General features: G+C 36.8%; 1 protein-coding gene across 1 annotated transcript; it reads right to left on the reverse strand.

Moving 5' to 3' along the window:
- Positions 1-8,806: 8,806 nt before the first annotated feature.
- On the reverse strand, positions 8,807-11,018 carry hoxa9b (homeobox A9b). The gene is made up of 2 exons (XM_073847481.1): positions 10,405-11,018; positions 8,807-9,648 (listed from the first exon to the last, which is right to left on the reverse strand). Exons 1-2 carry the CDS (start codon positions 10,931-10,933, stop codon positions 9,410-9,412), a joined length of 768 nt encoding a protein of 255 aa, XP_073703582.1. The 5' UTR covers positions 10,934-11,018; the 3' UTR covers positions 8,807-9,409.
- Positions 11,019-12,080: the final 1,062 nt, after the last annotated feature.

A 12,080-nucleotide genomic window follows, 5' to 3' on the forward strand; every position in this document is an offset into this window, starting at 1 on the left:
TACGGCCGTATGGGGACCGCGGTGCCATTAAACTATTGCTTTCATGGAGACAAGGTTGAAATTGGACCGTATTGCTTGTCACATGATTACCTCTGTCCAATGACAATTTGGGGTTTAATCAAAAGAAGCCACTGTCTGTGTGATTGATCGAAAAAAGTCCGAGAGGAACGCCTCACTCTCTGGGACGGGCTAGTTTATTTACGCATTTATGGTCAGTTTGCCCACTGCTCCGTAGATTGTAAGTATAGCCAGTACCTGAAACAGAGTGACAGTGAGTCCGTCTGATGTTCTTCCTTTATTGTTTGACCGGCCCTCTGCTGAAGATCCCCCAACACGTCAACTGGACACATAAACACACCAATAGCCACGATCGAGGAAACCCATTAATCCTGAGTCTGGGTTTTTACTACTTTCTTAGAGAATGCGCGCTCTCGTTTGCCAGTGCACGAGCAAAGGCGCGCGACATAGTACGCGCGCACACGCTGCGCGCAGACAAATTCTTTGAAAGCACGACGCGCCCGCGTGTTCACACACTCACTGACGCATTACACTTGCATGTGTATTAGTTTATATCTTGTTTTAGTTTCGTTGTTTTAAGAGATACTACAATTCTTTAAGCACTGGACTTTTTAAACTACATTCATTCAAATATTTTTGTATTACATTCTTCTACTTTTAGTGCAACTAACATAATTGCCATTCAATGCAGCATTTATGAAAATAGAACGTCTGATAGCATATTCAGTTAAAACAGAATATGTTTTGTATTATTTAAATAATAACACAACACTACACATTTTAAAATTGATCTTCAAAATCTGAACGGCGCTAAATCGACTCACAGACAAACCCATGCAATAAAGTTATTAATATAAAATAAAAGTGTACATTCATTAGTCTTTTATGTTCAAGAATGTGTCTTCTATGTTGTCCTCAGAAGTCTTTAGCTAAGTAGGTGTAGGCCTCGAGCACTTTATTGCTTATATTCCAAACAAAGAGCCCTGGAAGCCTGCACGCTATCAATCTTACACGCCAAAAGGTCTGACAGCTTAGTGCCCTAAGAACACATTTAAACCATCTAACACTCCCTTAGATCATATGTGGCCAGGAAGAAGAGAACAACGTAGTACTCACGGTTGAGAGTTTCCCCATTTTATAAATTAAATTTACAAAAGTGATATTTTCCGATTGAAGGACTGACCTTGATCTTAATTTCATACCGGATGTTCTTCGAATGGACCGTCGTTATTTCGGACCAAAAAATCGTTTGTTTTGTATTTTCGTTTTTGGAAAGTCAGCCTTTATCGAAGGTTTGGGAATGAATAGGATTACATATTGATTCTAAGAGAGAAACCATGTGTTTTCGCAGCTACACAGGAGCTATTGTGTGTAGATGAACGTGGGTGTCGGCATTCTTCAAAAATACCCACTCCTTCCTACACATTTCCACAACGAACGAAAAATCTTCATCGTTTCCCACGAGCTGAACATCGAAATTTATCAAGGATGTATCTTTAATGATACTGTTAATTGTCATAATAATTACATGTTAATCTGTCTGTTGAAATATTCATGCTTATTTACGCATTGTATTTATTCTCATTAGATAGGCCTGACAGAATGGATATGTGAGTATCAAAATATATTGCAGTGCCGTAAATGAAGCCTGTTTTTTTGTTTGTTTGTTTGTTTTTGCGAATATTGGCATTCGAGCTACACTTTTCATGTCTTTGCAAATGTATTATTGCATGTACATGAATACTAAATGTATTTATGTTTATGTGCTTGAAATATAGTATCGGAAATGTGTTTTGTAATATTGTTGTTTGTAAAATTCGAAATTAATTCGAAAAAAGATTTAATCAAAGGCTTTAGGACACAAATCTTTGTCTATAGGTTAGGTAAAATTCTCAAGGTCGAAATTATGTTGACTTCTTGAGTTACCTTAATTTAATGTATGTCGAATAAATGCATCCGTGTGCAACTGAAAAATAACACTTTGAAATTTTAGTCCACATTTATGACTGACATTAAAATATTAATAAGAAACTGTTTGTTAAACTGTTTATTGCATTTAAATCCGAATTGTTTCTCGAAGGACAAATCTGTAAAATACGTGTTAATTATTTTTAACATAGATATTTAATAATTATTACAATTATTTGGCAATTTGCATCATTTTTGTCCACGTGCTGAGTATGTTCCAGACTTTGTCTTTTTGGATGCGTCTGGCACGATGGACAGTCCCGCTGACCGTCTGTTAGACTAAATAATGAATGCTGACGGTCATAAAACACAAGTTAAGAGTGAAAACTTGGCTCGTTGGATCATCAAACAAATGAAGCGATCAATGTGCTGCATTCAAAACTAATGCATTAATAGATTGAGTACATATAGGCTATATATAAAACGCATTTCAATGCATAACCGTTAGGCTTTAATAATAATAATAATATGTACTAATGTGTAAACTCTTTTTGTTTGTTTGTTTTGCTTTTAAAAAATAATAAAATGCGTTTTCATTTTATAAACAACTGGTAAAAGTAGGTTTGCTATAGACCGTAGTTCTTTATTTATTTATTTATTTATTTATTTATTTATTTAGATTAGTAATTGAATACATATGGGTTTTTTCCTTTTGGGATTTTATTGCCAGTATTGTCTTAAATTTATACGAATTAATTAGTTTGTTCTTCAGTTGTAGAGTTCGTACGATTTACGTAAATTCAGAGGCCTGTTTAATAACATTTGAATAATGAATAGAGTAAGCTAACACTGTTAATATGTTTCAGAATGTAACTATAACAATACGTGAATGAGAAATTGTCAACTGAATGGACTTTATCTCAATGCTGTAAATTCTGCTGCTTTGGTCTACCACGTTTCCAAACCTATTCGTTCATGTAAAAAAGCCAGGGATTGATCTGTTCGTATCCCTCTCAGTGAGCTTTGTAAATTAGTGCTAGTGAGGCGTATATGGGGTGTTTATGATGTCTACGAAGGCAGCAGCGGCAGTAGCTCTAGCAACAGCGGCGTTTGATGGATGACCCTCTACCCACACACATTGCACTGGGTCGTAAACGAGCTCCAAGCTTCTATTGTTGTGCTAGAGGTGTATGTCATTTCCGGGCATATGCACTATACCCCTGCCCTAGAAGAGAACCATACAGTTTTATTCAGGATATGACGTTGTGAGAGTATAGAGTGTACCATATGAGGATTAGATCCTTTGACTTGTCGGCGTTAACAAAAATTTAACAATTTAACTTCTAAAAGACATAAAAGCAGGATACATTCGTAAGCCAATGGTATTGTAAATACATAGACTTTAGGTTCGTGTAATAATCCTGACGCTGATTAGCTCAGTAATTTCAGTTTCTATTTCCAATAGACACTATGAATAGCTCATTTAACTATGATTTGGATAAATGAGAATATATTTACAACCGTTTTTTTTTTTCATCAGTTCATCAAGAGTTGAAACGAACAAAAATAATTGAACACCAAATCCATCTATCGGTTTACGCATGTCACCTCTTTTACCTGCCTGGAAAGGTGTGGGTCAGTTGACTGTAAATGACCAGAGTAATGTGACCCAATAGACCTACAGCTCTCGTATTACGTGTTGACCATATCACTGAACGTACAGTAACCGTGTCTGATCCTTGGGGACACGTCAGAGTCTCTGGCACCATGAAACGAAAATGCATTCTTGTCTGTATGCAGGGTAGGCTAATTGGATTATAATGGAGTAGCAACCACATGTTTTTATTATATGTTTTTGAAAAGCATATGCCTTTAGTACTCGTATAGGGAGTCATGAAATTGGTTAATAATGCCACCCTTTATACCCGGTATTAGTCTATTTCATGTGTTTATATATTTTACGATTTATGTTTAATTAAATGTTTCAGGATTGTTTGCTCCGAAAACGAATTGTGTTTTCGAAATAAGTATATTAGCTATTAAAATTAGGCATAGACGATAAATAAAGGCCTGTAGGCTATGTGTACAGGCGGATAGCTGATTCCACAGTTGGTGTGCATAGCTAAAATAATGAGATATAAAGAACAGCCTCTATTTAAAAAAAAAAAAATAGTTCATAGTGGTTTCTTATCAGCAGCCTTTCAACGAGATATGGTTTCCTAAAAAAAATAGCGTTTATGCTTCAAGTGGAGGCTCAACATCGCCCCCTTTCTGCTATCCGACCTACTTCAATTAACGCATAAAGCTGGGTTTCCTGTTATTTTTAATGTACACCAGTTATTTTACAATAGACTTATGCTTCGTTCCTAAAATAACACTTAGGCTTTAGTAATATTTCTCCCCAACACGAGAATAGAGTGAAAATTCTACCAATCTTGCTAATCTCAGTTTAGAGATGAATGAAGCGATATGCACTTTTTACATCAATAATCATTTCGCGAGAAATATTTGTGCAAATAAATACATATAAATAAATAAAAATATTGTAAACAAACAAGTGTTCTCTTCTTATTTCTCTTCTTCCTGCAGGTTTAAATCTGTTTTGTTAGCATGGAAGCTGCATATGTTGCACGACGGCACAAACAAGTGTATCTATGTAGTATCTCTGTATTGTTAGCATATGGAGAAGTTGTCTACATAGCTGAAGTCCAACATTGTGTGCATCTGTTGAGTTTTCAACCAAAGGAGAACGACTCCAGGCTAGCCTAAATAGTAAATAGTATACTAATAGTAAACTAAATAGATACCCTTACAATAATACACAATGTGTGTTATAGACCTTAGTCAAGCGGCATAGCTTGTTTACACTTTTTACTGTAATGAAAATGAGGCTGTGAAGAATATAGGCCTTGGTGCGTTCAATGGATTGTATTACTGTTTAACAACATACGATTGTTCAGACAAAAGTAGGCTACAGATATTCCATAGACAAATATTCCATAAAAAAGTTATAAGCATTGAAAATTTCGTGGTCTACGACCTTCATACATTGTGTGCCATTGTAAATAGGCCTACTGTAGGTTGACATCCCTGCAGCCTTGTTTTCATTTGCGATCAATTCAATATGGCGTCTAACCTGACTGAGGTCTATTAGGCTACGTGCAATTATGGAAAATGAAAGTCAGAACCTTTCTATAATTATTAAATGTAGTAAATAATCAGCAATGTTCATGTTTTCCACTACTTTCGTGTTGAGGATAGCTTCTTGAAGGTATTGCCAAAAGTTTCAGCCTTAGTTCAAGACCAGCGATCCAACTTCTGGTTCGGGCGTTACCCGATCGTAAATTAACGTACGACATTAAAATGATCCAAAACTGTGTGTGTTGCAGCGTCAGTCCACCTCAGAGCAGTGTATCTTTATCTTTACATACTGCTTCCGATGTATGCATACCTATGTGACAAGTTAAAACATATAGACAGGAACGTGATACCTAAATGGCTTTTACCCTTCTTAGTGAAAGAGGAAAATGACTAACAACTGTCTGGTTTCCCGAAACACTAGGCTAAGTGGGACCCAAGTAGTATGTAAGTGGTACTTTATCACTGCAGTCTTTCCCAAAAGCGTTGTTATATATGTAAGCTACCACATAGAAATGCTCCTGGATTAACAAGGGCCCCAGATCACTCGTAAGACCATAAGGTGCTACTTAAATAGCTTATTTCCCCTCCACCTTGATCTATGACACAATATAAACAATATGAAGGCATTGTAAAATTTTAAAACTAATCTATCAATTACTTTTTAATCATACACTGAAATTTAGAAGTGTGGATTGAAACTTGTACCTGTAATCATAACTCAGTAACAGTCCATTTCACATGCATAAATCTTGTATATCTTTAAGAAATAAACAATTATGCCACTTTTTTTGAGAACTTTAACAGCTTGTCCATAATTAGTTTCTTTGTCTACTGGTGCACTTACTATTTTCACCCAAAAATGAACATTTTGTCATCATTACTCACCCTTAATTTTTACAATAAAGTGTTTTTTTTAACCCCAGTGTTCTTTAAAATATATTGGTTTTCATTCAGGTTTGGAAAGACATGAGTGTATGTAAATTATGACATAACTTCATGTGTTTAACTGCTTTAAACCCAACCTGACTCTCAAAACAGTCAAGTCCACCTTGTGTTATGACACAACTATTAATAGGTACAAAGTACAAAGCTACAGAGTTTCTTCTTACTTGTAGTACACTCCACCACAATCTAGCGTTCTCGGTTTCTATTTGGCTATAACATCATTTGAATACATACAACATCCAGTACATCCCTCCTAGCCACTGTGTAGCACTTTGAGACCTCATACTTCTACTATGTGCTCTTAGGTTCTACTTCATAGGTGATGCTTTGAATTGCAGGCACGACTCATTTGTCCCATATTGACTCATAAGAGAATAAAGCAATGGTCTCCTTACCTTGAACATTAGTGTGTGTATGCTTCTTATAAATGTGTATGTAAACCAGGGGCATCCAGTGCTGCTCCTGGGTGACATTATGCACCTTCTGCCAAGTTTGAGGTCTTTAGGATGACTAGAAACTTCCAGGCAGGTGTGTTAGAGCACATTTGAGCTGAACTCTGCAGCAAGGGGTCTCTTATGGGAAGCATATTATAAAGCCCTGATGTGAACAGTTTGTGACATTTTGTTTGATCCAGATTTATTGCTGGAATCGTAGAAAACCGCATGGTGTCAGGTCATCTGTTTGTAAGGTTGGTCAGACAAAGATTATGGTATCTCAGCTCAACACAGCATTCAAGAGAAGTCCTACACTCTTAAAAATAAAAGTTCTTTGTTGGCATCAGTGGTTCTGTGAAGAACCTTGAACATCCATGGAACTCTTCAAATGCAGAAACGGTTCTTTATATCTAAACAAGGTTCTTTAGATTTGTTCTTCAAAATGGTTCTTTTAGGAACTGTTCACTGTAAGGAAAGGCACTTCTATGGCATCGCTGCAAAAACACTCTTTTAGAACCTTTAATTTTATAAGTGTATGCTGTACTTCTGTAGACGTGATAGTGGTAATTCATAATTTTCCAAAAGTCAGTTATTTGTTATACATGTTTAAATGGTTTGAAAATTCAAAAGCTGAATAAAATTAGATGGAAGTGCTCCTTATGAGCCATTTGCATTAGTATTCTTATCAATTTAACATGAAAGTCTTGCATTTAGGCTCAAACTGAAACTTAAAAACCAAATTAAATGACAGTTCAGTTTTCTCAAAGTCCTAACCAGTGACCATATTCTTAAAAGTTGTTCGCATTCATCATTCTTGATACATTAGCTGAAATATTTGCATCGGTAAATAGGTTTTGTTTGTGGCTGGCCCTCATTAAGTGAGGTTGCTTTAAGGCAGAATCCGTTTGGTCACTTGATCATTTCAAACAAACCGCTGTCTCCACCTGCTGGATACTAACGGTAGTAGCTTACTTGGCCGTCTGTTTGTTGAAATGCATTCTCAATTCTGTTCAAGGAGGCCCCACAGCACTGCCCAATTTGGATGTCCCATTCATCCGACACACCAGATATAGATCCTGAAGCACTTAATTAATGAGCTGATTCACTGATAAATCAGGTGTGTTAAATAAGAGACACTCAAAATGTGAAGCGTTGGGAGGAGCACCTTTACTTAAAACGGAAATATTTAGAATTCCTATAGTCTTGCCTTTTTGCCAATACGAGTGCACTTTTGTGATTCATCTTTAGGGCTTAAAAAACTAACAAGAATTGTTTACGTTTTATCGCAATGTAGGCTAAATATTCACTGTAAAACAGCACAATTTCTTTTACACTTTGAAGTTTAAATGGCCAAAAATGCAAAGTAGCAATGATATTGGACGCAAGAAAAAGTACAATGCGTCAATAGGTTGTGTTTCCGTTGTCACTTTCTGCATGACGAGGCAACAAATGGGTGATCAGTTCTGCAACGTTTTAATTGTTGCTGAGGAGTAATAAAGTAATTAGCAGAGAAAAAACAGACAGTGGGGCTGAGCCCCATTTTACAATGCTGTCTGGGGTAGATCCTTTGAAGATTTGGACTGAAACAGAGTTTGCAAGATAATTTTTTCCTTTTTTTCTTTGTTTTCTTATATTTTGTGTGTTTATTAAAAACAGAAATACGAAATAATGCTAATTAATAATAATAATAATAATAATAATAATAATAATAGTATGAAAACTTTAAAAATTGTTTTTATTTTAATTGTTTTAAATGAAATATATCGTGTTACTGTAATTGTAATTGTAATATAGGCGTTGGGCGTCCAAAAAAGTCGTTCCAGTTCCGCCCTCAATCGCTTTGCACCCCATAAACAGTTAAGACTGTGATTGTGGTTTATTGCCGCACGGCCACTAATATCGCTTGCTGGGGCAAGGCACAAATAGAATGTGCAGGCCTGTCTACGAGCATCAAACTAAGCTTTATTTATTCGGATAAACGGCATCCGGGCCGTTAACAGGACACTAAACAGTGGGTTGCAAGATAACGGTAGAATGAGCGCGAGAACATGAGAAGTGTAAAACTGTTTGGAGGGCGGTAAAATATTTCCCGTTGTGTAGCGTAAAAATATCATGGGATTGTAGTCATTGTCAACCTCGTTCAAAAACGATTTATTTATGTTGAGTCATTCACGAGTCTGGAACTTTATGTGCTGTATAGCACAGAAATACAGGACTGCGATGATGAGTGACAACGTATTGCACTATGGCAGATTTGCACTTCATTAGCTATGAGGGTATTATTTTCGTATATATTTGCCCAGAGCATTGGTATAGAGAGTATTAACGAATGTACTGTTTATCAGAAATTTATTTATGTACACAAGTGGAATTTAATTTGAAATCGACTAACACTGTTGATTTGAGGTATTGGCGTATGCAATTTATATGTCCACATATAACATTACAAGCACGTAAATGTTACAAAATCCACTGAAATCTTTCAATGACGAACAACACAACATAAATTAATCTTAATACATAGGTAGTTCAAATACATCTAGGTAGTCACATTAAACATTGATACATTACGCTACAAGTCATTTTTTATTAAAAAAAAACTAATCTGAAATTCATGCATATCATCAGCATTTCACATCGCAGAAACCATTTCCCTGAAATCATGGTGCTTTAAAAACTTTTAAAAAACAAAATTTTAACATATTTAAAATGTACAGAATGCGCAATGCTAGACCTACAACAAGCAAACCAAATAAGGGAACTATCACAAAGACACAATGATATATACAAGCATACCCTTAGATCAAAGGTTTGTGCAATGTACATCTAACATTACAAAATGTAGGCTATCAGTAATAATCTACTGGTTGTGCATGGGGAAAAAGACAGGCTAATTCACAAACACTTTCGCACGAACCAAATAACTTCATCCACTGCAGTGCGCGTTTATAGCTTTCCTTTTTTTAAATGTCTTTTGGACGATCTTTATTGCATTTCTTCATCTTCATCCTACGGTTTTGGAACCAAATTTTGACTTGTCTCTCGGTGAGATTTAGGAGTCTTGCCACTTCATATCTACGGTCGCGTGAGAGGTACATATTAAACAGAAATTCTTTCTCCAGCTCAAGAGTTTGGTGCTTAGTGTATGGACAGCGCTTTTTCCTAGTGGACTTCGCATGCAGCCAGTTGGACGCAGGGTTATCTGCAAGAAGGGTCGGAGAGAGAGAGCTAGTCATGTTGCCACTTGAAAAATACTGCGGCCATTTTATGATCAGCGCGCGAGAAGAAAGAAGGCTACGATACAATTTTGATATGCTGAAACTGGAAAGCACAATCACGGATTGCATGCATCTGGCCTGCGGGTAGATTTTATATGATCGAAAATTTTATGTGCAAGCTATAATTTGTCTTGCTACTGACAATTTTGGCATTGCTGAATGAGGGCTAAACAAGGGCCTTACTGTCTATAAGAACTAAGAAAAACGAAATCCTCAAAAATGCAGATTTTATGTTTAATGGCAACAAATGTGTGTTTATATCCAGTCTTTTGCATATCATTTAATCTAATGTAATAAGCAGGGCAGCACTTCAGAGAAGCACTGTTATATGTTACATGACATGTAGTCTCTAGTCTATAACTGCAAATATGTGACATTTTTATTTACTGGACAGATGCATATGCAGATTATTGCCATCCACAGAACGAAAGAAGAAAGAAAGGCCTAGTAAAAAGACCTTTAGCCTTCCTTGTAACCTACTGAACTTACTGTGCAATATAGAAATATTTAGCTACAACAAACAAGCAATTGTTGACGTCTCTCTCAAAAGACTAGCTTTGTATGGATTGTAACTTTTATATTCTATACAAACGACGCCTATTGAATTTAGCCGTTAAGGTGAAAGTAGCCTAAATGAAGCTTATTAAGATACATTCTGATAGGAATTTAGTTGCACTTACTTGGGTCTATATCCACCTTCGTCTCTGCTGGAGCTTTCTCATCCTGTGATCCGTTGGAAAGCGCATCGTCCGGTAGCTTCCTCTCTGCTTGGGTCGTATTGTTGTCAGTCTCGGCCACAAGCAATGTATGCGTGGTGCACTCACCACTCCCAACCAGTGGTTCAAGTTTTATATCGTGGTGTGTATCTGTGGATAATCCCGTGAAAGGCAGGGCGGGCAGTGGTTCTAACGCCCAGGAACGCACGGATGCTCCATCGGTTTCTCCTGTTGAGCATGGGTGATGAATGTACGGGTGGTAGGCGATGGATGTGCCTGGGGGCTGCACGGGCACGGGACTCCATGACGCACCAAAAATTGATGATTTGGCTTGGAAAGTGTACTGCTCCTGCTCGCCATACTCAAGTAGCGTCAGTTCCCGAGCCTGCTGCTGGACCACGGGTCCAGATGAGAACCTCGGTGCCAAATGATCGTCATTCTCGTGTGGAATGTGTGAGTCAACGTAGTAACTCAGTGTCCCCAATGTCGACATAACAAAAACAAGCAAAGAGAGCCCGGCCGAATGGATACACCCACAATGAAACTTACACAAAAGCAGAATCCGTTGAAATCAAGCAACTAACTACTTGACTTCGCTGTGAACTACAGACCTCTGATAAATTGAATCACTGCAGAGATTGGATTGGATGTGCTAGACACGTGACTGTGGGAGAGAACGTGGGAGATAAAGGGGAAAGCCTAACCAGTGCACACGGTTAAATGGCCTCCATTTTACAAGTCATATTTTTAATGGTATAGCCATATGCTTTTATGAAGGTGGATTTGATTTTATTCATGTTGTTAAGCCACAGCATCTAATAACCAAGCGTAACAAAAATGGCTTGAGAAGCGTTGTTGTAGAATTTCCGTATCCAGTTTTTAATGGATACTGTTTGCAATAATAAAATAAAACCCCAAACGCGCTGTCATGCCATTGTGTAGGCCTCTATAGCTAAATACCTGCAGTCCAATTCGACTACCTCTTTTTGGACAGAAAGTTTATTTTACATAAATTTTGTAGACCCAAAAAATAACAAATTTATGATGAATGCACGTATTCCACACGGCCTAGTCGAGTACAAGAAGGCATAAAATAGTTCGGACATAAAAAGGATCTTTACGTGAGCCGTATGTATACTTTATATGGCAATAAGTGCCACTGGATGGTTGAGATATGACCTGCTAAGTGACCAGTTATTCAGTAACGCGCTCAGACCTTCAGTCTGCTCCTCAGCAAGGCACAATGTGATGTGCAGACAAGTCAAACTAAATCTGAACGTGAACTAAACTGTGAACAAAACTAACTGGGGGGAAAGAAAGCTTTACCGGACTCTATCAGACACTTGACTGTTTTATTTTTTTAAATTAAGCTTTACGCATCAAAACAAAATCTTACAACAGGTAAAATTATTAAACCGTAAAGATTAAAATAGTGAAAATAAATTGTTAAAATTGTAAAGTGTTTTATCAACATTACAATAAAGCATGGTTAAAAACATTATTTTTATTATCTATCGCAATAATGTTATTATGATATTCTATATTGTTCTAGTGTTCCTGAATAAGCTAATACAGGACTATAAAAATATATTTTTTTGGAAAATCCCACACATTTAGTGAAATAGAGACTGTATGCTTGA

This window comes from Garra rufa, chromosome 9, assembly GCF_049309525.1.
Source record: "Garra rufa chromosome 9, GarRuf1.0, whole genome shotgun sequence".
Classification (NCBI taxonomy): Eukaryota; Metazoa; Chordata; class Actinopteri; order Cypriniformes; family Cyprinidae; genus Garra; species Garra rufa.